General features: G+C 37.0%; 1 protein-coding gene across 5 annotated transcripts in view; it reads left to right on the top strand.

The window, feature by feature from the left end:
* CACNA2D1 (calcium voltage-gated channel auxiliary subunit alpha2delta 1) overlaps positions 1-27231 on the top strand; it is a gene marked incomplete at both ends in the record, with an annotated part of 353068 nt that overhangs the window by 37997 nt on the left and 287840 nt on the right. For all 5 annotated transcript variants that reach the window (XM_079549445.1, XM_079549444.1, XM_079549443.1 and 2 more), the window contains one exon: positions 16691-16772. In XM_079549445.1, the coding sequence (XP_079405571.1) occupies positions 16691-16772 (82 nt within the window). The remainder of the gene's footprint in view (positions 1-16690; positions 16773-27231) is intronic.

Genomic DNA, 27231 nt, shown 5'->3' with positions numbered 1-27231 from the left:
TGGCTAATAGAAATACTATTTTAGCTGGAGCAAAAGATGACTTGAAAGTATCCCACCAGAAGTGGAAAAGAGAGAATTTGCAATTTTACCATGACAGTGAATAACAACAGATTTTAAGGCTTACTTGTCCAGAACATGCCAGTTGATTATTCCGTACTTAGCAGTTGCCAAGGATATAGTAACTGAGATACTGTTACTTTGCTTGTCTAGGAAAGCCAATATCCATCAGTGTCTTCAACAGTACATACTGGTGCACATTCTTGATATTTCATTATGGTTCTTACTATAAAAATAAAGAGTGTGTGGAGTGTATGGAGTAAATTTTTGCTATTAAAGCTTAGAAACATAGACCTTTCACTTGATCTCATACTGCACATGGGATGTAGATATTCAAGTCTGACACTGTCATTAGGAATTTCATGATTTTTGTGCATAAATCTACTACTGTCATCTTTGGCCTTTCCATGACACATCATTGTCTTACCACCACTTGGTTGTACTGCATCAACAACTAGTTTTAGCTGATTCAGAACAGGATATCTATAAGGTTGGATAGCATGAAAATAAATATGTCTGTATTGTGCGTGCATGCATTCTTCTCTTGGTGTCTGATAATGGTTTTGTACTGGAAATGAGGAGAAGCAAGTGTTTTATGATGAGTGCTTATTGTAAACTACAGTTTAGAAATATCTGATTTCATGTTTGCATTCTGAAAGTAATGTATTCAGAGAAACAGAGGAAGTATAAAGGATTTATGCACAATTAGGAATTTAACTGGAGTAGAAATGTCAACATTTTTCTCCCCAAATGCTCTTCCTTGAAAGTACTCTCCTCATGCCCTTGGAGGATACATGGTAGCCTACATAAATCAAAGTGTTAAGTTGATTAAATATTAAACGCAAATTCTAAACTTTCATTAAAGTGGCCTGTTATCTTTGTAAGACTGAAAGCTATCCCATCCTTCTTATACAAATTATCATCAGTTGTACTGTATGCAACAGATCTCACAAAGCAGCGCACTCCCATATTGTACATGAAAAGAGATTTATGTTTCAGGGACAGAATTAGAAAGAGGTATAAATGGATCAAATTTTGATTATACTATTTTGCTGTGTGCTATGAGACTTTTAAACATCAGTTGATATCATAATGCTTTCCCATAACCTTTCATGATAGCTTGTATTAAAAAAGGGCATGCTAGTTCTTCAAATGTGTGGTGGTTAGGCATTTCCTCTGTTGTTTATCTTCTTCAATTCCCATACCGATCAGGGGCTTGTAAATGTGACAGATTGGACTGTACCCAAACTTAAACTTCAGTATAATATATGAAGGGGGTTTTGTTGAGAAGCAGACTGACAATTTACAGGGATTGTTTGTGGGTTTTTTTTTTTTTTAAATTTTTGTTTGTTTGTTTTTCCCCTGCAAAATGACATTGAGGATTTAGAGACTTGTGAATGCTCCTGTGCTATTTTCTTGTGACACAATCCTCAGCCACAGCTCAGAAACCATAAGTCAGGCACTTGGTGCTCCCCATTCAGTCAATGGTCAGAGTTAGAAACCTTCAAAGAGGAAATATAGAGGGCCAACAGCAAGTACCTAAAGCAGATCACATAAATACTCTACAGATTGCCATTAACATTCTGGAGACTGAGTTCCTTCAGGCTTTTTAAAAATTCTTAGCTTTGTACTCGGAGAACATTCAGAGACTTCATTTGTACTCCCTAGCACTAAGCACTGTAAAGCTACAAGTAAGGGTGCAGTTTCTATGTGCAGAGTTAATCATGCAGCAGAACGCTAAAGGTGTATAAGCCAAACAAGCTACTCATAATTAGTGCCAAATAAACATATTGTGACTGTCTATACACAAAGCAACTGCTTATTACTGCTGCTTAAATTTCAGACAAAAAAATCAATGAAAAGAGCTTGCTGTCACTACCTCCTTAAGCAGGGCTGTTCCATCAAATAATTGAGATAAACCCAAGGTATACTAAAATGATTCTGAACATTACGTTTAAGCATAGATACATTTTAAACTGCATTCTTGTAGGTAAGGCCTGATTCATGATTTCTGAATGCAGTCCTTTAGCTGCCTCAAATCAAAGAGGGACTCATGACAATGACTGAGGGAAGGAAGTGTGACTATTTGTATTCAGAGAAGATTGGAATCAGCGGAGCTTATTTCTTGATACATGCAGATAGCTTAAGGGATGTTTATGAGTTTGTGATCCAATTCAAATCCTGTTTGGATCCTGTCTGCTATGTCCATTTAGAAAAAAGTCTGCAATCCATGAGAAAGAAAATCTAGGACTTTCCAGTGCACCTCTGAAACATTAATCAATAGATAAAATATAAGATATTGCAATGAGATTGGTACTGGTTTTAAAGATAGCATATGTTCGCAGCATAACAAGTCAGTTTGGATTTGGAGGAGACATTTGTATAATGAGTTAGTGCTGGTTGAGGGCAATTCTGCTTGACTTACACATTTTTGTGTAAGTTGCTTCAATTACTACTACTTCAACAGAAATACTGCTGTGTGAGAAATAAGGAAATGGCACATACCTTATCATCTGTGAAGTTTTAGCTTGTGTGCAGTTGAACAGACAAGGATGAAATTTGATAGCAGAAACTATTTAGCCTCTCAGCCTGTTTCTATGTTTCTTTTTCTACTTTCTCTCCTTTTTATTATCTTTAAACTTTTTTTTTTTTTTTCCTTGGTAATATTTACATTGAAAAAAAAATGATGTGGCTTCCAGTCAGAACTGGACTTCTTGCATTAAATGGTTCCAAATGGGACCAGTTTAAGACAAGCACTAGATGTTTCTCTTGCTGGGGAGGAGAGAGTTGCTGATAAGCATTCGGTCCATAGTACAAGCAGCATATGCAGTTTTGCTATCTCAGCATGGAGCTTTTTCTGTAGTGTTTTAACACATTTGGGTGCTGACAAAAGAGAAAATTAAGAAAATCATGCTTACAAAGAGAATTGTACAGATACAGTGCTATAGTAGTAGCACTAAATGAGTGTCTGGCAAAGGTCTGACTACTATATTCAGAGCCTTTTTTATGGTAAACATGAAAATTCAGTTATACTACAGTTTTTTACTTCTCTTTTATATGGGGGATGGTACATATTCGGAGATGTCAAAGCATTAAATGTAGCCTTGGAATCTTCAGTCATAGTGAAACTGTATTACAGTCGTGACAGTGAAGAGAAATACAGAAACTGCGCCCAGTTTAAGAGTCTCTTCCATCTTCCTCCAGTGATATTGACAGCATTTTCACTGAGCAATCTGGAAACTGCCTTGGGAAGCATTTTATAAATATGTATTAATTTTTAGAGTTGAAACAGTCTCATTCATGGGCATTTGTCTAAAACAAACAACTCTGTTTTTTTGGAGAGTTGAATTCTTTCACTTCAAGACCAGTTACTTCATTCCCACTTTCCCTGCTAGCTATTACTCTTTTCTACTACCAGCACTTATCCAGGCCTAAATAAATGCAGCATGATCTTCCAATTTGACATTTTTCCTGCTTGCCAGACTCTTTTTTATTTTCCTCCTCTCTGTTGCCTGACTGTGTCATACCTGTGCCTTGTAAATGTTATTAGTCACCTCTGCCAGCCCAGGCTGGATCTGAGGTATAGATCACAGCAGCTCTTAGGGAGGTAGCCTGAGGTAGAGAGAAGCTGTTTTTGTTTGCAAGATTCAAATTGCCTTTGTTGCTTTTATTTGAATACTAATTAATCAATTAATTAAGGAAATCAATCCTTTCCTAGATCACTATCAGTGAATCTGCTATTGCATGTTAAACTGATGGTAGCATGTTGCCTTCTGAATATTTTCCACTATTGGTCTGGATTAACACTTTTCTTAAATACTGTTTATGAGGTAAGGAACTTAAAAACCCAGTACTTTATGATCGGAAATGGAAACAGAGAAAGAGGTGCTGGAGAAGGAAATGGAATGCACTGTTGTGATTTATCCGTTTTGCATAACACAAAGAGGCATTACTTTAGCAATTTGCTCTTTCTTCTTTGCTCACAGTAATGACTGCTAGAGATACTGATTTAATCAACCAACCATGCAAGTGCAATGATTGTGAATCAGATCATTGTGAAGCAAACAAATGTTGCACAGTAAATTGCCAAGGGATACCAGCTACTCTGCTCTGTTTTTACTCAAATAGATTGTCTTTTAAGCAGCTGCCTCATAAAAAGCCTTTGCTACCTATGGATCTTTAATCAAAACGTCACTGAAGCCTGAGTTCTGGTATGCTTCATTTGAAAGACATCCAATGCTCTTATTTACTAAATTGTCCGGTGTCGATTCCAGCCACCATTAACCCTAGTAAGCAAAGATGGATGAGAGAGTGACAAAAAGCTTGTGTCAGAGCCGAGATCAGTTGCGCGTGTGTGATGTCTTGATCTATTTGTACATCCCTCTTGGGGACCTTCGGGCAATTAAGTTCACCCATTTCAAACACAGCCCTTTCTGTACATTCTGATTTGATAGGAGAATGGGTAATTCCTGGTAATGACTACTACATCTGTTCAATTATATTGTGTTGTATTGATGCTTAATTAGAGAATGTGTTGAAATTGGGGAAGAGGACAAGTGAAAGAGGGGAGGGTTGGCTTCTGAGTAGATGTCAAACACTCTTCCTTAACAGCCTATCTTTCTAATGTGCACTGAATACACTGACAAGCATTGTGCCCTCCTGACCTTAGAGCATTTACCCTAGCCTGAGAAAGGAGAGCAAAGCCTCTTTGAGAAGGCATTGTTTTAAAGCTGAATTACATTTGGTGTCATTTTTGTTCAGCTTTGCTGTGAACTGACCCTTACAGCCCTTTCACCCTGTGCACGCAGTTGGAAGCCATTTCTGTGCCTGAGCTTTTTGAATCAGACACGTGCAGTCTCTTCAACCAGGCTTTCAAAAGTGAAGCCCAAACATCAGGAGCATGTACTCTTATGTTTCTAAGGTTTGTATGAGTTATTTGTGAGCTATCTGTAAGAGTTATTTTTCTTTTAAGGAACAAAGCTTAGACTTTCATAACACTCCAGTAATGCCATTTGGGATTATCTTTCAATCTCTAGCTTCTGCAGATTTAAGAGAAGTACAATCTATCACTATTGGAGGATTACCACAAAAATATAAGATCTGCATGGTTGTGTGTGACTGAACTGGCTTAGGAAGTGTGACATTGAAAAGGTTAATTCTGTAATGTGAAGAACTGAAATATGGTTTTGGGTGCTGCTGGTTCTTTACATAATTGCATTTATGTTTTTTTGTTTTGGTTTGGTTTGGTTTGGGTTTTTTTTCGTAGTTTACAGTATGCCAGCACTTCTGACATCCAACACCCAGGGGAAACTTAGTCATGATTTTAATATAGCTAAACTCCACCCACACCGGTTTGTGCAGATGATGCCCTAGTCCTGTGATCAACCCCCCTCTGGGCTTGATAATATAGAAAGAGTTTATGCATTTGGATCTCATATTGCAATGAACAGTTATCAAAACAGTTTTCAAGACAGGAGACTTCAGTGTGTCTGGGAACAGATTGATAACCCCTTGAACAGAAGGAAAAGAATGCACTGATTTATTTTTTTCTCATACATTATTATCTTTTTTGTAATATCCATTAATATGCATTTGCAATCCAGGAACCACAACATGCCAGGTGTGCCTTTAGCAAAAACTCTGTGTAATTCAGAAAGACTTCATGAAATGAAAAGAATTTAAAGACTACATGGCTATTGCTAATTTTGATGTTAATTTCTGTGGAGACTTAATATTCTGTGCCACAGCCCTTTCCTTGTATGATAATATCTGCTTCCTCTGTTTTGTGATGATATTTTACTTTTTGTTTGTCTTTTTTAGAAAACAAAGTTCATTTAGATCTTTCCACAGCAATATGTGTTTATTCCCGTAAATGCTGTTACTGTAGGTGCCACAGTAGTGGCATGTTAAGGGGGTGACAGCTTTGCACATTGGAAGTCAGGCTTTGAAAAGAAGAATATATTTGCAAATGAAACAGCTGATTAACTTGGATGTGCAGCCTTCTTTGGAGTACACTGTGCAACAAAGATTTCTTAGTTTGTATATAAATTTGAAAAAAAGCTTCATTAATTATAAGAAAGGTAGAATTACATTGGTGGAGTCTACTTGGAGTCAGGGCTTTTTGTCTTAGACTACACCAATTTATCAGAAGGTGGCATTCTGCTATTTAATATAATGGATGTTTTATTTATGAATCCTTGTCATTATTAAACAAGAGGAATCAGCATCACTGAAAGCTGCATTTTAAAAGAGTCCATACAATTCGGAGCTTGGTAGTGAACAGCTTGTAGTTGTGTAATACCAAAACCTAGATTTTGTTGCCAGTGTTTGTTGCTTTTTCATAACTTAAGTTATTGTGGAATATTTTTTTCAAAATAATTTCATATTAAATGAATATAAAACCATAATGAGTATAATAACAATAATATAAACATAAATGAGTGTAAAACCATATTTTTTAACAAACATTTCATACAGAGTCATTAGAAAGATTATTCCTATGCCATCAATTCTTGTCTTGCAGTGTAAATACACACCTGCTTAACCTTTATGCATCCCTGTTTTTATGTTTAACTTTTGCATTTAAGCAAGTGGCAAAACCAGAAAAGGCAGACATGCTGTGCAGGATCTCCACACAGAGTCCCAGTTCAGCTGGGTGCTTAACTTCTATGACTGGCACTACCTGGGATGTACAAAGCCCCTGGCACAGGGCAGTTGAATGATCAACTCCTGTTCCCACCCTCTCCCAAAAATTCATCTGATTTTTAATATGGATCCTGATTTACACATCAGCTCCCCAAAAGGCAGTGGGATTCAGTTTTAAGAACTCATTTCTGTGCTGCTAAACTCAAGGGAAGTTTTATTGTTTACTTTTTCCAACATATGGTTGGAGACAAAATGAGATGGACATTTGGCCATTTCTGTGTACACTTATGCTAACATCTCTCTTACATATATGCATTCAGTGCTGAATAACCTAAACAATAATGTGTATGCAGATAGATAAGCTCAAAAAGAAAAGCTTATATGTTTATTTTTTATCAAATTATTGCATATTTTATATTACTTCAGTATGTTTTTTTCAGTCTAAGGTCTGATCCTGTAGCTCTTTGTCAATTTGAGGCAGGCTTTGGATTCATTGGGATGCATTCAATCACCTCACAGTACAGCAATATTATGCTGCTACATTGCATAAACATCATGTAGTCTCTGTTTGCATGCAGTTACAACATACCATATATAGATAGTATGATTTCTTCATGTATATTGTGAAAGAAGGTGAATTTCTTACCACAAACAATTGATCAAACTAATCACGTGTTTTAAGGAGAGAAATGTGTGTATGTTCTAGATATTTATTCACAAATGGTCTGGAAGGACAGCTTCTGCACTTGCAGTGCATGACAGTAAGGTGTTGCTGGGATAGTGACCCAAATGAAGTGGATCAGTTGAAATTCTCATTGAGATGCAATTGGTGCACGTATGTGTGGGTGCAGGCATTTGTTCCTGGGTATGTTCATGATTTGTATGAACCCATTTCTTTTTTTTATTTTAATCTCTTCTTTACTAGTATCCAATCTGCCATAGTTTAATTTAATGATATTCCTTTTTTTCCTGAGGCTAAATGTAATGCTTATTAGTTTTGGGGAAAAAAATGATTTTAATATAAATTGTGACTAAAGTATGACTGTGATATGTTAAATGTGACTGATAAAATCACTTTTTTGCCTGCAAAATTGTACACTTAGCACTTTTGAAAGAGCCATTACTATGAGATTTATTTTTCAATCATAATTTTCAAGACATGCTTTTTTAATTCTCTAGTTACAGGCATTTTACCAGGATTTATGTATTACTTTGCACAGGGAGCAGGTTCTAATTCTGGTTCCGCAGATGCAATACTGTAACATCTGTATTAGTATATTAGTATATGTGAAATTCACTTTTGGTCTTCTTTTTGGATTATCTGTGTTTTAATGAGATTACTGAATTAGTCTTGGGCTGCACTGTTTACTCTTTAAATATTAGTTATCAGAGCTGAAGCAGAGGGATGAGAGGCATGTTAGGTGTTGCTTTGTGAGGAATCCAGTGATGGCAAAGACATGTATATCTCTCACATGTGGCGGCTCATTTGATAGAGGTGATAACTCCAGATGATCCATAGGGCTAGGTTATACATTAGACCAGTGGAATTTAAAACCAAATGATTACATTTCATCTAGTAGACTTCAGAAACAAATTACAAATTCCTTATTTTCGATGTCTGTTTCTCAGCTGCAGAAATGCTATCTAGATTTTGTCCATCTGGTTGTTTTTTTAACAGTAAGCAATAAATGGTAGTAGATGTATATCTGATCGTAAAAGCCATTATTGAAAAACATTGAGGGCTACTGATAGTCTTTTGAGCCATAAATTTATGTCTTTCCTGTTAAATTGTTTTAGCACTGTAATTGTTGATAATTAAAACATAATCATTTTTAAGGACTTATTTTACAGTTTATAGTAATTTTGCAGCTGATTATATTGCCAAGCTTAACGTAAAAAATCATGTTTAAATTATTAAATGCTATTTTGTGCAACAGTAATTTCTGTTATAGTATATTTTTCATGTTATTTGCTAGGAAGCGCTGGACTCCAAAAGAACACTTTTGGCAAAGTGAAGAGAAATATTTATGGAGCAGAAGCTATAATTATGAACATGTGTGTCTAAACACCTGTCAGACACTTGGTTTAGCCTGAGCCAGCTTATAAAATAATATGACCATGCCCCAGTCTGGCTTTTTAAAATGAACACTTCATTTAAGGAATTACTTTCTCATTCCCATTAAACATCTGGATGCTTTGGAGTCTCTACAACCTGCTTATTAAAGTGGGAAGGAGTTCTGCTTTTCTTGACACTCACAGTGACACCCGTTTACATCCTTGAAGCAGCCACTGGAACTCAACATTAAGAAGAAAACTACTGCTTAGGACAAAGACGATCACTGAGACATGAGTTCTGCCCTTTATGCTATGAGCATTGTCCTAAGAGTCGAGGATGGAAGTAAATCTCCTGAGCTACTGGATAACTAAGCTGGGCTGTAAATAGAATTTCATTGGGTTCCCCATTTATCTGTGATGCAGAGATGTATGAGAAGGAGAGTTAAAAAAAAAAAAAAGGAAAATATTAATAGCATTCCAAGTCTAAACATTAAAATATCTGCAAATAATGCCCAAGTCTTGAAGAGTTTGCGGACTATGTTGACCATTTCCTCATAATGTCAAGTATGATACAGGTATTATGCCTCACTCCCAAATGTTTCAATTTGAGGAATGTAAGATAATCGTTTTAAGCTAAGTTTTGAAATTTTGAAAACAAGAGAGAACAAGAAATTCTCTCTGCCCTTGACTACTGGGGCTCTTTCGTATCTGGAAAGGTCTTGCAGACTGCATGTCCGGAAGCTTGTCACATTTGGGAAGATGAGATTGTCAGAGAGGGCAAAGGAACAAAGCACTACGTTTTCCTCTTGCCAATGAAGGAAGTATTTTTGTCTATAGAATAGATGCATTTTGTCATCCATTTGTACACAAAAACAAAGCATAGATTTCCTACCTTTCCCACTCAGCTTAATAGCTAGGTGTCATGACTTAATTAATCCTTGCTTTGTTTTTATTACAGAATTATTTTTCCAAACATTTATACAACATTTTGTGGCATATTTTCAGCATATAGTGTATGGTGAATATATATGCCATCATACTGGAATAAAGTGGAATCTTTTCACTTAAATTTGTAAATTCTTAACGTCCTTGGAAGTTGTTACATACTATATAATATTTATGTTATACTTCTATGATATCGTACTATCATGGATTCTGTTAACAAATTTCCAGGTTGCAGAAAGAGGACTATTGAATGACTGTACACAAGTGGAGGGGTTTACAGCTGTAGAGTTGAGCATGTGTATTAATGATGGATTTAAATATCTTCTACTCTGTGGATCTAATTGGATTTGGAAGATTCACATTTTCTTATAATGACAACTTTGCCTTAATTTGCTTTTATATCTCATATAAATTATATAACCCTCTTTTATTTATTTCTGACTATTCAGTAGGGATTCAAGAGCTGCCACTTTATCAAGAGCTTAATCTGATAAGTGTGGGATTTCAATGATCTTTGCGTATCCAATTTCTACTTTCCCTCATTTAAAATCAATGAGATTTTAACACACTATGACAATTTGTTCAGTATTTCACAAAACCTGCCTTTATTACTCTTCACAAGGTCTGGTTATCTATAAATCTACGCTTCCACCCACATATCTGAAATCCTGTACTGCCAGCTTAATAGGTCCTCAAAATATATGGTGATATTAAAATTCAGTAGATTTGCAGTAGGAAGTATAAATGCAGCAACATGGACAACTTCTATATGGAAGGTTAGTAATTTCATCATGGTGTATGTTCTTTCTTCCACATCTTCTATCAATTGCAGTAACAGTTTCTGTTTGCCCTTCAGGGTTGTCTAAGAGTGCCAAAGAATTGTTGAGAATGTTGCTTCTATGATAATAAGTTTGTAGATTTCCCCCCTCCTTCACTGCCCCTGAATCCTCTAAAAACCTGATTCTGAAAGTAAAGGATTTTCTGAGCAAGAAAATAAAGTGTGAGGTTGCTTGCAGAAATATAGCAGGGTTTGCTCTCTCACTGCTTCTAATCTCATTAATCTTCATTTCTCAGGCACTGTTAGTCCATTGCATTAGGAACAATGGTGTATGCAGTTTATAATAAAATATATAAAAGTAAGAAATACTGACCCATTTTGTAAAAAGAAAATCTCCCTCTTGCCACTTAGATGTTTCATTATTGTAATTGCTGTTATTTTTGTATGCAAGATATATTTAGAAACTTGAGTAAACATAATCATAACTGATGGATGTGAACCTACAACAGAACATGTGACTTAAATTGGCAGAGTTAAGATCCATGTCTGCCTCTTTAGATGATAAGAGGGTATCCATGCAGAAGTCAGTTAATGTACCTTAAATTACTGTGAGTGGTCTATGGAGCTGTGGTATGCAATTACATTAATCTACTTTCCTTGAACTCAACAGAAACTAATTGCATCAGTTTTAGGGGGAAAAGGATGTAACACAGCTGTTCTACGTGCAGCTCTCTCAGGTTTTTGTACTCTTATAGCTGAACAGTGCTCTGTTCTGCAAGCTTGGTACAAAGGTTTACCATAAAAATAGATTTTTAATGAAGTTGAATGTTTCTTAGCTTGGCATCTGTTATATTAAGTTGTACTTGGAGCATGAGTGGGAAGTACCTGTAAAAATCCTCTGACTAGAAAATATAGTTGTCCTAATTGAAAGAAAAAGAAAAAAAAGAAACAAAAAAAGAAAAAGATAAAGAAAAAGAAAGAAAAAAACAGAAAAAGAGAGGAAGAAAGGATTTCTGTGCCATCAAAATAGCTGTTATGCTAGGTTGGATAATACTGTAATGTGGATGGATGGCTCTGTAGTGTTCTAACTCTTTCCACATCAATCTCATCAGCCTGGGTGACAGCAGCAGGGTTGTACCTTCTAATTCCCCATTAAATGACCCACATCAGTCTGTCTTTAATCAGATAGACCCTTCAGTCAATCAAATCAGTTGGAAGTTTCTGTGGAAAGGCACGTGGGTGCTCCTTTTGTCCAGTCATTGCCTGATATAAGGAAAACCCATATGTGGGAGAGTTGGGTTGAAATCAGTTTTTCTGGAAAATGTAATCACTTTTCAGTGGAACATCCATTGCAACATTTGTGCCAAGCTAATAGCGATAGAAACAACCTAACCTTTTGTACAGGCTTTCTGTTGTTCCCCTTTGCAGAAAAATGACTGCTGCTTCTTTAAGTCATGGGACTTCATGTTTGCTGTGACAGCTTTCCAATTGTTAAATAAACTCTGACCAGGAGCAGCTGTCAGGCAGATATTGCACTGCAGGCTTCACTTCAAAGCAGTACCAGACAAGCGTTTCTGTGCCCAGAGGCTCTTTCATTTTTTTTAAGGGGCACATGTTTTAAGTAAATGCTGTGAGATAATATGATCCCTTATTAACAACAACAACAACAAAAGTTGCATTTTAAGTTATGTTTGGGTTGTGATTGTTTGTAGTTCAGAAAAGCAGTCTAGGAGAAACATGAAATATCTACAGTGTATGCTACAAAGAGACTTTGTGTGGTGCCAAGATGGGAGAAGTGAGACACAGCAATACTGATGTTAGACCTTAAAGTAATACTAATGATTTTACTTAAATTCTTGTTGGAAGGTAGAATAAATATACAAAGCTTCCTCAGAATTTTAGAAGTCATTTTGTTATTTGTGTCTCTGACAGTGAGCTAGAAAAAAAAAAAAACCCTTCTAAATTATTAAGTTTTGTTATGTTATATCCTGTTGTACTAGCTACTGTCCAAGCCGAGTGAGAAAAAGAAAATTTGTGCTAGAGAAAGTACATTAGGTAAAAATGTATACATGACAAAAAAAAAAAAAAAAAAAAAAAAAAAAAAGTTTTTTGAGGTAAATGTATAGTCAACATTAGAAGAACCATTCTTAATTAGGTTTCGGTTACAGGAGGGTAAAAGGTAATTAAATTAGAATGAAGGTGGACTTCTTCCTTTCCATCAAACCTAATACTATCTAAAATAACTTGCATAAAAGCCAAGCATGTAGCCTAGCTATACTGGGGATCCTAGACCAAGAAATCAAGCTGTCTAGGGCTCCAGTAGAAGTAAAGGGGTGGCTCTGGAGATGTCTTTTTCCACTGTCTGTAGCACAAAAACCTCGTTCAAAAGAAAAACAAGTTAAAAAAAGGGAGAAATCAAACACCAGCCTAGGCAACCGTTGTATAAGCAATGTGAATCCTGGGCTAACTATGTGGAGGCTGAAAGTTTAGAGGAGACATAAGAAGTATTTACTTAAAATCAAGCATATTTTTGCCAGTTAAAGAGGAAAGCACTCTCTATTTCGTTTGTGAATAATAGAAATAATAAGTAATAACAAGCAGTTCATGTTTTTAAGAGTGACTTAATGCAGTACTTCAAGGTTAGCTGACTAATTAATATGTTTTCTCACCATTCCAGTTTCCTTTCAGGGACAAAGAAGAAAATACCCTTTAAAAACCATAGCAAAGGGAAATGAAAAAAGTCGATTTAAAAATCAATCCCCTCTGACTTTTTTCTATCCAACCTTCTTAGAAATAACACTGAGAATCTTTTTGGATCACTGTTCAATTATTTATTTTATGGTTTAGAAAATGCTTTTGGCTAGTGGGTTTCACTTTTTCACTTTTTGTATATCTCATTCTCTGAAACAGAAAAAAAAAAAAGCAGTAGATACATGCAATTTTTTTCTTTTGTTCACACTTACGCTTATGAGTTCATATTGTTCTCACAGATACATTAATTTATTTTATACCTGATCTGGAAAGAAAAGCATGGAAAGTTAAAATTTAGGAGTGCTAGCATAAAGATGGAATCAATCAGGTCCTAAATCCAAATATGCATCATTTCTATGTTGCCATGTTAGAGTTATAGGATGTGAATGAGCAAAGAGATAAGGCAGTAAGAGTACTCTTGGTGATACAATCAAGGACAGAAATAAATACTGATCATGTCTCTGTTGACACGTTGCACCTATTAACCTTTGCTGAACCTCCAAAAAGGAAAAGCATCTACATTAACCTGATGGGGTATTCTTGTTATCTGGTTTGGAGAGAGGTAGCAAATAGACTAAGTGTTGAAGCATACATTCACAAAAGAATGGGAAAATAGTCTAAAGTTTAGCATAAAAAGTAGGTAGGAGAAAATTCTTACTCCACTTATGAGATGTTGCTTTGTCTGTTAGTTGTATGTAGGTAGCTTTTGTTCTAAGATTTCTCATTATAGTCACTGAAGCTCCACTAGCACATAATAACCCTGAGGTTGGGTTCATTCATGAACATTTTCTTACCGTGTTCCTAAGCCTTTATGTTTGCAAATGAAGAGGAGTGTCAATAAAAAAGAAAATATAGGCATTTTACCTTGACATTCTTCCATCTGTGCTAGAAATTGGTCTTCACCATTTGCAGGACTGAGGGCTTTAGTTGAGTACTTGTCTGAAACACAATCACACTAAATTCAAGTTGGAAATTACAGGGCTTAAGCAACTAATCCAGTTTTGACTAAGGGAGCAGAAAGGCAAGTTGTTGGCTTTGTGATGGGTGTATTTGTAAATGTGGAGTGCCACTCTAACACCTCCTGGGTCTATGGAACTAACCATTAAAAACAAAAAGATAATGTGTTTGTGTTTGCGAGTACTGGGTATATCAAACATTACGCTAATATGAAGGGTTATAATGGCAGTCTAAGGGATGAAGTAATGTTTAGCAGCTTGAACAGGGAGATATAAATCGCTATATAGCGCTTCTGTTCTGTACACAGTCAGCAAAAAGTATTAAATCCTCGCACTATGAGCTGTGAATAAATGATATTATCATTAATGGCTATAACTAGCAAAAAACCTTTTGGAGTGTTTTCTGTTATAACACTGATAATGAATATGTCTGGTGCACTGAGAAGACTTTAAAGGACACACAGTCTTCTGAAAAGTTTCTAACCTATAGAAACTAGAACAATTTTCTGTGATGAACAAGACTAGAGAAATAACTTCAGTGGTAAAGTTTTTTAATCAATTATGAATCCAGTGGGAAAATAATGGAAGTGCATTGGAGACAGAGTAAAATCACTGATATTTATCCAAGATTTTGAAGGGAAAAATAAAAGATAAAGCACAATAGAAAATAAAAGATAACGACACAGCAGATGAGAGTACCTAACAATCCAAGAGAGTAGCCGGAGATAGAAGATGAAATCAGCAGTGTCACAGGTGGAAGCCATGGTTAATGAGAAACCATGGTAACAATTTGCCAGTTGCTTAAGCATTTTTTTGTGAAGAATGCTGAGTCATAAATGTAAGGCTCTCTTCTGAATTGCATGAAAGCAGAATTCAGTTTCTGCTACAGACTTTTTGTGTAAGGCCTTGAAAATGCTTTGAACTAAAACTTCAGAAAGTTGCTGCTTACTTTGTCAGAATAATCTGCTTGTGGTCTGTCAAAATACAATTCAAGAAAGACTGTACATTGATTAGGAAGCCACCTAATACTGACTGGGAGGAGGGATTTGTCATAAATTTGGCACTTTGTCAAACTCGTACCTTTCTGTCTGTGTAGTTCCTGTTCTAGCAGACATTATTTCGGGCTGCTTCACATTAGAAGTCAGTCCCGACTCTTCTTTTCATAGAATCATATAATCTTTTGAATTGGAAGAGACCCTTAAAGGTAGTCTAGTCCAGCCTCCTGTAGTGAACAGGAACATCTACAGCTAGATCAAGATACTCAGAGCCTGGTCCAGCATGGGTTTGCATGTCTCCAAGAACAGGGCATTTACCACCTCTCTGGGCTACCTGGTTCAGTGTTTCACTACACTTATTGAAAAATAACCTTTATCCTTCTATCCAATCAAATTGGACATTTGGATGACTGATGCCTTTCTTCTGTAGCATGAAGAAGTATCCTTTAATAAAATTTTGAAGTCACAACACCACAATAGTGTCTGTACCCTTTTAAGATAGGGACTGTTGTTTAATGCAAAATGTATCGATGATGGAAGGAAGCAGCTAAAGCAAGCCTATTTCTTACTCTTACGAATTTTCCATATTGAAGCAAAAATGGAGTCTATCTTTTCCATCTCTTTCCTACTTTCATAAATAATCTTAGGTGTCATTCCTCATGTATCACAATAAGGCTAGAAAATGGCTAGAATAAGTATCTCTTCCAGGTTTCAGAGCACAGAGCTACAATAATGACAGGGATGATATGATGGATGAGTTGGTGACCAGTTTTTCTCACTAGGCAGCCTAGTCCACCTTCTTCTATCACTAGAATAAGCATAGGTCTCACTGGAATAAACTAATGCCATGGCTCCTCTCCTGCTACAAAACATGACAGGGCATATGAACATATGTATTGGATCCAATGCTTCCACAAAGAGGCAGATTTACTGGGCTTAGGGAGTGAAGCAGGCATAGCAAGAGAAGCAGCCAGGAGCAGGTTCCCCTTGCCAGAACAACTCGTGCCACCTACGCTGGCTGCAGCCTATCCTGCTGCTGCTTCCATGAAGCATCCAAAGAGATGCTGCAGGCCAGAAGATTTGTTCTTGTTTGTAAGCCAGCTACTAGTTGCTGTTTCTCTTTGCTTGTGCTCTTTGTTAGGAGAGGGATCTCAAGACCATCCAGAAAGATCTTTTGAGTGGCTGCAGGTTGTCCTTGGGAATACATTTTTTTATGCAATATCAACATATTCTGCATTTTTGCCTTTTTTGTGTTATATATAATTGCATACAAGTTCTTCACATGTTAGACTATTGAAAAGGTAAGGTATTGCTAAGAGGGGGAAAAAAGGAAAATAGAGATCATATCTGAAGCAGATTCACAGCTGTATCAGGTGGAATTTAGTGTCCGTCTGTCACCTGAAATTATCTGCTGGCTTTTTTTTGTGTGTGTGTTTGTGATCTTCATATATGTTTGCATTGAATTGATTGAATTTCTCTTATTTCTTTTTTTATTATTATTTCTGTAGGATAAAATCATGGGTAGATAAGATGCAAGAAGACCTCATAACATTGGCACGAACTGCAAGTGGAGTGGAACAGCTTGCTGCGGTGAGTTGGAAAATGTGCCTTACAATGCACACCATTCATTGCACTTTCTAGCCATTACAATAACTTTAATCCCAACACAGCAAAAAGATTTTAAGTTAAACTCTGCAGTGTTTCTCTTCTACAGTGCTTATTGAGAGAGAAATGAATAACATACATCCACCAATTCACTCTTTTTGTGTTGCAGCACTTGCTCGCTGCTAATATTTAATCAGCTTTGCAGAAATAGGGCTTACCATTATTACAGCACTCCCACCTGAAGCAAGTGTTGTTATATGTTGGTCAGATATGGTATCCAGGAAGTAACCATTCACAGTAATGGAACATTCTGTTCTGTATTAACACGGGAAATCATTTTTTTACATATATTCACTGCACTGAGGCAGCCTTTGGTTACAATAAACACAGATGAGAAAGAAATTTATATTCAGCCATTCTAATTTAATCTGAAGTGTGTTTTAGGAATTAACATAGTTATTGCATCATTGAAAATTTATATTTTTTTGTCATATTTCTTTCATAGAGTCTAAAAACACATTCTGAGATGGCAGAACAATGAATTCACAATTCACACTCTGTCAGGATTAGGCTGTGTAGATAACGGTGTGTGTATATCATCATCCAGTATGCATCCACAAGTTCATATATTCCCCCTTCTTTATCCTTGTTCTTTCTGACAAAGGAAAGGCTGTGGCAATGTTTGTACACGAGGAGCATTAAAGAAGATTGCAAAGATGATTTTAGTTCTGGCCTTTCCTAATACAAGAGTACTTGCTGTTGTAGCAAAATCTAAGACAGATGCAGTTTATAATTTTTGAAACAAACAAAAAACAAAATCTTGACTGAAAACAGTATCTTGAAATCCTATCACAAAGCATCAGATTGATACATACATGCGTTTCCAGCACAGGATCTCAACAACACAGAAATGTCTGTCGCTTGAGCTTTCTTGACAAACTGATAAAGTTATTCTAGCATGGAATGCCAATGGGAGTTTTTGTAGGTGGATTTCACTTCGGCTGACGAAGGCAAACAAGGCTTGTGTATCATGTCTCTTTCTTCAGTTTTGTGGTGAGGAGTTTCTGTTAAGATCTTTTTTGTTCGTCATACCCCTCCATGCTTGCTGTGTCTTTTTCCCCATGTGGTGGTTTCACGTGAACTTCAGTGTGCTGCTTTATCACTCCTCAAAAGGACAAGGGGAGAAAAATGATGAAAAGAAATGATTTTGTGCGTTGAGCTATGAACAGGGAGAACACTCACCAATAACCCAGTTACTGTCACAAGCAAAACAGACTCAGCATAATGTAGTTTAATATAATTTATTACCTATTGCTAACAGACTAGACCAGTGAGAACTAAAAGCAAACTAAAATCAACCTCCTGCCCCTGTACTCTGCCGCAGTCCATCATTTTCTTCCTCCTCTCTCAAGCAGTGCAGGGGAATGTAGAATGAGGGCTGCAGTCAGTCCATAATGCTTCGTCTCTGCCATCTTCCTCCATGGTCACCCTCTGCCCGAGCCTCAGCATGGGGTCTTTCCCATGGGATGCCATCCTTCCCGAAACGACCCCATGTGGAGCCACGGCTTTCCAAGCACTGCTCCAAAATAGGGCCATACCATGGAGCCCACACTTCAGGCACCACTCCAGCATTGTCCCCCAGCCTTCCTGCTGCACTGCAGACTTCTCCCCATGGGCTGCAGCTTCAGCCTAGGATTGCTCCTGTGGGTACTCTCTACGGGCTGTCCCTCCTTCAAGCTACATTCACTGCTTCACTGTGTATTCCTCCATGCGTGCATGTGGAGATCTGCTCCAAGTGGTGCCTATGGACTGCAGGGAACAGCCTGCTCCATCATAGCCTCTACTGGGTTGCAGGAAACTACTGTTTCCTGCCTGGAACACCTCCTTCCCTCCTGCACTGACCTTGGGCCTTTAAGTTTCACTTCCCTCTTTTCATACTCCTCTCTCCCAGCTGCTGTTGCATAATATTTTTCTTTACTTAAATGTGTTATCAATGAGGCAGAGCCAACATTGGTTGTGGCTCTGTGGAGGGTCCCTTTAGGAGCAGTTGGATCTGGCTCTGATCTGACATGGCACAAACTGCGGGACTGCGCTCACAGAGGCTACCCTTGCTGCCCTCAAACTACCATAATCTTGCCACACATACCTAATACACTCCACTATCCCGTCTTCAGCTTCATATACCTGACTCACCACTGGACTTTCCATTCCATTCCCATTATGCTGGTTGGGCTATCTTCCCTCTTTTCCCAGTACATTTGTGTCTCAGTTTCCTCTTTTTCTGCATAGCCTGTCTGCCTTTCTCATTTACATTGCCTTTTAATCCCAATTTTAGAATCTCTGTCCTCAGGTTTTTCCAGTTCACAATCTTATTCTGGACTCTTTTTTGCCTTACATTTCCAAAACTTTCTGTCCAAGTATGTTTGGCCAGCCTGCCCATTACTATTACTGCATCTCTTTATTTTTTTCAGCTTTCCCTTCATCACCACTTCTCAGATTCAGACATGTCGTTTTCTCCTCTGCTCTAGTACTACTTTTCCTCTCTGTTCCAGTCTCTTCTCTCGTTATTCTTTGCCTGCCATTTTCTAGTCTGTTGCCATCTATCTCTGCATCCCAATCTTTCATCCTTTGTTCCTCATTCAGTTTTCATCTTTTCTTTCTCCCACTGGTTGAAGCACCAGTGATGCTGGACCAGGAGTGATTTAGAGATCTCTAGAGAGACCACATTAAGTGTGATTCTAGCTGCAAAGGAAGTATGACATTCTCTAGGGAATGATGCTGTCTGGGTTGCAATACATCTGCATGTAGGATCTTTTGAATTTAAGTTATAAACCTCTGCAGTGCACTGCAGTTGTTTTTCAGACTAAAATTCAATAAACAATAAGGAGTAAAAAGTGTATCTTTGAAAGACACATATTAAATATTTAACCTACAGTGAAGGGGCAATAAGATATTTCAAATATAAATGGTTTACAGAAGATTTCTAATTTGAGCCAAATAATGAGTTAATGACCTGACCATTTTGCCTGGCATTTCTGTGCAAATAAAGGACAGTAAAATAGATTATGAAAAGCCAAGAGATTGACACTCTCACTCTTTCCACCGCCTTCTGCCCCCTCCCCCCCCCCCCCGCCCCACCCCCCCCAAGGACAGTGTTATTTACTTAAAATTCTTCAGATGTGTGAGCTGCTAAATCAATCCTCTCATAAAAATTGCTGGGCAAAAATATGCAACATCACTAGCTATAATTACACTACACCATAGTGACATTCAACATTATCTTGAATACTGTAGGTAAGCTGCTTTTTGAAAGACAGAATTTTCTTGTAGCATAGTTCAAGAAAATCATAAGTTATCTCAGAGGTTATTGATATAGTGGTCAATATTTGTGTGTAATCCTAGGATTAAAAGCACAAAAGAGGGGTGTTTCAGTGTAAAATGTCCTTCTGTGGCAAAGCCATTTATTTGACCTAAATTGAGTGATGTCTTTCACTAGCCAAAAGGTTGTTTTTAATTAGCATTCTTCTCTACAAGGGAGAATACAGTCTCTCCCTCTTTTTTGCAGGCAATTCCCACTTTCACATTTTTGAATGACATCATCATCATCTATCTGCTCACTGCCTATGAATGTTTAGTTAGTTCTCCTGTGAAATGAACCACAGTCTTACCAAAATGGAGATTACAAGACATTAAAAACAGTGTGTTTTCATGCCTGTCACTTCTATTCACAGAAGTTGCCTTCAGTTGCTCAAGCTTAAAATATGCTTAACCGTTAAGCTGAATTTTCAGCTTTGATTCTGGCTCATTATTTTTACTAACTCCAGAATTCTTTGGACCAAGCCTATAGTCTTCATGTTTTTGGAAAATTTCAAAAAATGTTTGCTTATTTGTTTGTTTACCCTCCTCCCACAAAAGCAGGATGTCAGATACAAAGGCAAGCAAAGTAATCTTCAGTTACAAAAAAGTAGACACAACTTTCCGTGAACAGCTGTACCGGTGTGTGTAGGGGCAGAATGTTATTCTTTGTTCAGGTATGTAGGAAGGAGTAATATCTTTCCTTACTCTAGGGAAAATTAGTTTTGATTTGGCCAAGCAATGAAGTCATACGAAGGATATTTAACAGATTTGTATCATAACGGTTTTATAGCTTACTGCCTGGATTGAGTTAAAGAAGTCCCAGTGATGTAGGTGAAGTTTGTGTTTGCTTCACACAATAGGATCTTCTACGAAGATAGACAGCTTTCAAAATAGTACACTCACCGCATTCTCAGCTCGTGTGAACTATTTCTTCGCTTAGTCAGGTCCTTTTCAGTTAAGTCCATGCTATTTTATGCTGTTTCCATAACTTATTGAAGATGTCTCAGGATTAACTGGTGCTATACATGCTTGTATTTGGAAATTTATTTACTGAATTGCTTCAGTAGTGACTACTTCTGAAACTGTTCATTCTAATGAAAATTTCACACACTCTCTTGTTTGAAATGAGACAGCAATACCTGTAGTAAGCAAAATTGCCAAAAAACTTAGATTCCAGTGAAAAAGAAGTCCTGCATTGAGATTGCACTTTTCCATAGTCTTAAACAAACCAATGAGTAAGAGTAGAAGGAACAGACAAAATGATTATGTGTAGGAGATGGAGAAGGTGAGAGTTGAGACATAAACCTTAATTTAGTGATGCTCCTTTACTCACTAAATCATTTTAGCCACGCAAAGAATCCTGATCCAACCAAGAACTGAGCTCAGATTTTCATTTAACTCTGAAGTGTTAACAGCAGATGATTCCACCTCTGAATTTGTTGTGGTAGATTGTAAGTCTGATGGTATGAACACAAATACTAGTGACTTCAGTATGTGAGCTTTTGATCAGGAAGATTGTTGATGTTTAAAATGTAGTTCTTGCTTGTGCTGATCAAGTTTTATTTATACGATATGGAAATACTCTCCATAGAGTCTTCAAAAAATGTTCTTACATACACTTTTAAATACTGTTTTTTTTTTGTTTGTTTGTTTGTTTGTTTTGTTTCGACATTAATGAGGAATTAGAGTAAGTTCTGGGAGAGCTCTGGCTCAGATTTAATACCTATGTAATATCCTAACCAAAATAATGCAAAGATGGTCTCTACAAGGAAGGAAATCAGGATTCAAGATGCGAAAACAATCAGCTTGTTGAAAACTGGCAGAACTCCACTGACTTCAGTGAATTACACTGATTCACATTTGTTAACAAGTATGCCTAACATTTAATTTACAATTCAATCTGGTAAAAAAGTATTTTGGAAAACAAAGCAAAACAAAACAAACATTTTTACGTAATGCACACAAGCAAGTCATAGAGGGCATGGCTTGATCTCAATGCTGGTGTAGTTGCCCAGTAGTTGGGCACTTTCTATGGTTTAGGAGATTTTTTTTTCCTTGGAGAAGCAAAGAGAAAGTTCATAAGAAAGTTTTGTATATATAACAACCTGATATTTAAAACAAAAGCATGGAATGTGCTGGAAAATCTTCGTTAAAAAGGAACAAGATGTGCTTCTTTAGATGTCTTTAAACAAAGACAGAACTTAGTATAGGCCCCTTAATGGTATAAATACTGTGGTTTTAAATAAAAAAAAGGTCATGTAATTCTCATTTCAACTTTAAAGAGTTTGTGTAACTTTGTCCTACTCATGAACTCTCTGTGCTGTCAGGCATTATGAAACTGTTCTGGTGTGAATGATAAGGAGTCTCTACAGAGCAAATAGACTTTTGGAGGAAAAAAAAAAAAAGTAAAAGAAGGTGTAGAGAACAGTTCAAAATAATTTTAAAATCCATGTAGTAAAATAAATATGAAGCGTGTATTCGATTGCACTAGCTTCATTTATCTACAGGCAGTGAAAAGAAAAACTGCACACAAAGATCAAAATTGTATTATTTACTTATGAACAGTTAAAACTCAACAGGCTGAAAAAGTAAGTAAAGAGCCTACTGAATTACAGAATTAAGAAAGTAGTCACATTTTGATGGAAGTATGCTCAGATTCCATTTTCACATAGACATTTCACAGCAAAGGCCCATGACCAAGCTAATTGACAGCTATTTTAATCTAATAAACTACAACAAGTATGCTTCTGATTTCCAGCTCCAAAATACCTCTAGGGACAGGACAGAAGAGGGAGGGATCCTTCACGGTACACAGAGAGGAAGACCTCAGAGTAGAGAATATGCCTTACAGCAGTGTACAAGCTTGTCTGTTCCAAACTGATTGGGGAGAATCCTATTTTACATAAACACTGTATTAAAAATGTGGGTCTGCTAAAAGCTTTGATGTGACAAGCACAGGAGTTTCATTATGACTGCTATGGCAAAGAAATGCCATCTTTACAGTGTAACCTTTTCATGCAATGGCATAATTGAACAAAAATGCAGTTAGAGATGCTGTTCCAAGGAAATCGAGAGTCTGAATCTGTTTCTTTTTTGGTACGTTGCTGCAAAAACAATCCATGCATGATGTTCATAAGGCATGCTATTATTACAGTCCCAGGAGCTGTAGAGTGAACCCATATAGGCTGACTTGGCCTTTAAATGATATTCATACGGAGATAGAAATGCTGTTCCATCCTCCAAAATAAAACAGCGCTACATACGGGTATATTTGTTATGTGGAATGAATTCCATTCACACAGTTCTGCGACTGTCAGATTTGTTTATTTATTTATTCATTTAATCTCTTGAATGGTGCTTCAGAATAATTAGCTCTTTCGTGTTGAACACCCAGCCACAGTTCTGCATGAGCACATTTCATGCACTGCTCAGTGTGAGGTCTGTGAGCCTAATGCACAGATGGTGGAAGTCTGCTGAAGAACTCAGAGTGGCAACATATTCCCAGTCCACACTTTCAGGTTTTCAGGTCCTTGGATCAGCCCACAGAGAGGAGAGACTTGTAAGAGAGGCTGGTGTCTCATCTGTGCTGACCCTGGAGCATGGCTATTCAGGAAAGCTTTCTTCTGCCAGAAGAATTTATAACCTAGTGGTAATTTTTCTGTTGGACTCATTACAGATTTCAGCTAAGATATTGTCCTACAAGCTCCACAGACAGAGGCATGCTACTAACTAAAAAGTTATATCAAAAAATGTTCAGTAAAAGCTGTCATGCACCACCAACATTTTATCTGGAGAAGCTGTCATAAATAGCTTTCCTTGTTCTCTTCATTAGCTAAATAGAGATTTCTGTGAGTAGAGGCTTTAACAGCTTTCTTGAACTTACTATGAAATTTGTATTTGCAAGTGTCTTCCTATCATCACAGGTTGTTTGAAATTCCTGGTTTGAAAGGTGGTTTGACAGACAATTTGGCAGTAAATATTTTCATTCCTAGTGTTTTTCTCCATGATCAGCATGAAAATTTCTTTATGTTGATCTTTATAAAAACTCATAAAGTTATTAGGATGAATTAGCAAACACTTCATATAAATTTGGAATTATTTATACACAAAAAAGCTAATATAGAGAATTTAAATGTCCATTTCTTTTTAATAGCTTCGCTTTTTTTTTTTTTTTCTTTTTTTTTCCTTGCTGATTGTGTTTATCAGGTTACATTCAGCTTGAATATGCTTTAGCCAAAGGAAAAGCATTTTCTACCTTATGCTGTTCTCTGGTGAACTACCAGATGGACCCAGGGGATATATGGCCCCATTCCAGAATATACTATGTTCATACTTCATTAAGGATGAAGTAATTCAGAGTTTTACGATTAAGAAAAGTAGAAAGGAAAAATGTAAGAACTTGATGTTTTTGGTAGTAGGTTTGATTTCAATAATAACATGTCGCTAATGTTCACTCTGTTACTTAATTTTTCTAAGGAGGTAAAGGAGAAAAATCTGAAAAGAAGGAAGCAATTTTTTTTATGCCCTCAGTGATGTGCAATGTAATGGATGTTTTATCAGAAAGTTGGAGTGTCCAAGTGATCTTAGTATAAGGCTGGTGCTCTGAAACAGTTGCACTGTAAGCATAAATTGGCTACTGTACATCACTTACATTTGCATCTTTGCCTCGTCCCTAAGACAAGAGCAAGAGTTTGCTGTTTGGGATATGGTGGGAGGAAAAGAGGCTAGGATTACTTTTAGAATAGAATCTGATAACAACTTCTTCATAACAATTTCAAGTTACAGTAAAGACTAGGCATTCCATGTAATCATTGAGAAGTTGAAGTTCATTTACCATAATTTGAATAATGTACAAGATGGATTAGGTTGGTTACAGATTACCAAGAACAGAAACCAAATTTTTATAATACAGTATTTTTAAAAGTATATCATTTTTTAAATATACCACTGCTATGTTCCATAACCAAATACCAAAGCTGTAGGCCTCAAAAATAGAGTCCTCCAAACTAAGTTCTGTTTAGCTTACACATTGCTAACCAACGTCAAGATGTCAGTAAAATTAAATCACTTTTAAAAATGCAGACTATGAAATTTGAAGACACATCTGCAAGTTCTCTTTGTAATCCAAATGGAAATTAAAAGGTTGTCAAAACACAGGGAGCCTCATTTATTATTTGCAGATGCTGCTTTCCCTCTGCTCCCTTAGCAATAAACTGGCATTTTGAAGAGTTTTTAGTTCCAGCAAGCAAAATCAGCTGTAAGTTGTTAACAATAGGTGGCTGCATTAACAAAGCTTGCTCAGACTCAAGGGAACAAATAGCCTAGTATTACCACAGTTTTAATTACTATTTGATGATCTGGATAATCTCTGATCAAAACATCATTCTTGGTTCATTTACAAATTTCCATCAGATTTAACACTAATAAAAACTGTCCTATTCTTGTACCACTTGGTGGTCTTGTTCAGATGATGTTGAAGCGAAGAGATTTTCCTTAAAGCAAAACAAAAGGAAGCAAACAAAAAAGAGCAACCTTGTAGATAATCAGTTTTCAAGTTGTATGGTTAGGAAATACCAAAATAGACTCTGTTAATACTCTATGAATGAAAATAACTCTTGGAAGAGAGTGAATAAGTGCTAAGCAGCATTAACAGCAGCTGAGGTAAGACAGAATTTCCTATGACTGAGTTTGAAAAATCAGATAAAGGACCACCTCACAATATGCCAGGAATGCAGAAGAAAGGTGAAACAATTTCTTCCTGTTGCATGAAGTAATGACTTGGTTTATGTTTTGCTCAATACACATGTTGGGATGTAAAGGTTCTCCTCCAGTCTCAGCTAAATGTTTGAGCTAAGAAATAAAAAAAATGCTGTGAAATCAAGTGATGTAGTCTTGTAACTTAGCACTGTATTGATATTACTAAGAAACAAAATCTTACATCTTTTTTTTTTAAACTAAGGGAGGTCTTTCCAGCACAGGAAGGACGTGTAGCTCTTGGAGCACGTCCAGAGGAGGGCCACTAAGATGATCAGAGTGTTGGAGCACCTCTCCTACGAGGAAAAGTTGAGGGAACTGGGACTGTTTAGCTTGGAGAAGAGAAGGCTCTGGGGATACCTCATTGTGGCCTTCCAATACTTGAAGGGAGCGTATAAACAGGAAGGTGAATAGCTGTTTACAGGGGTGTATAGTGATAGGACAAGGGGGAATGGTCTTAAACTGAGACAGGGGAGTTTTAGGTTAGATATTAGGAGGAAGTTTTTCACACAGAGGGTGGTAACACACTGGAACAGGTTGCCCAAGGGTGTTGTGGATGCCCCATCCCTGGAGGCATTCAAGGCCAGGCTGGATATGGCTCTGGGCTGCCTGATCTGGTGGTTGGTGACACTGCACATAGCAGGGGTATTGAAACTAGATGATCACTGTGGTCCTTTTCAACCCAGACCATTCTATGATTCTATGATTCTTTGACTTGTAAGTCCATCTTTGGCATTGGTACAACAGCAGAAGTACAAAGCTGAGTTCACGTTTGCAGCAAAAATGCTAAATCACAGCTTGAGCCAGTGATTGAGCACCTAGAGGGAAGGCAGCGCCAACCCAAGGAAGCTCAGGTGCATGCACTACACCTGAGTGACCAGGAGGGGTGCAGCCAGGATTTACCCCTTCCCACACCTCATTTCAGAATTAGCAGCGGGTGAGGGTATTTTGCTGAATCCTACTTAGCTGAGATTTTCCAAAGGTAAGCAGTTTTTCTCTTTTGTTTCTCTGTCGATGACTGTTGCATTGGGGCTTATCCATTCACTTGCTGTAGCCTGGGACTTTTCTACCCCGCTATCACTGCTGTGCTTTCCATCCCATTATGGTGTTACAACATTTTATGAAGACTTAAATACAAAATAGTAATTATGAAAATTACTTCTTAATTTTAAAATCCTCTAGTCTACGTTCTTAATTTTCAACTATTGAAAGCATCTATGATTCCATCCAGTTAAGGATGCCTGATTATCTGCTTTCCTTTGAGTAGGCACCTGAGTGAGCCAATTGACACTGGCAATACTTATACTGTATCAGATGCTAACCGAGGCATAAG

The sequence above is a fragment of the Tetrao urogallus genome, assembly GCF_951394365.1.
Source record: "Tetrao urogallus genome assembly, chromosome: 1".
NCBI lineage: Eukaryota > Metazoa > Chordata > Aves > Galliformes > Phasianidae > Tetrao > Tetrao urogallus.
The sequence above is the reverse complement of the archived record's forward strand: the minus strand, read 5'-3'. Positions and strand labels throughout refer to the sequence as shown.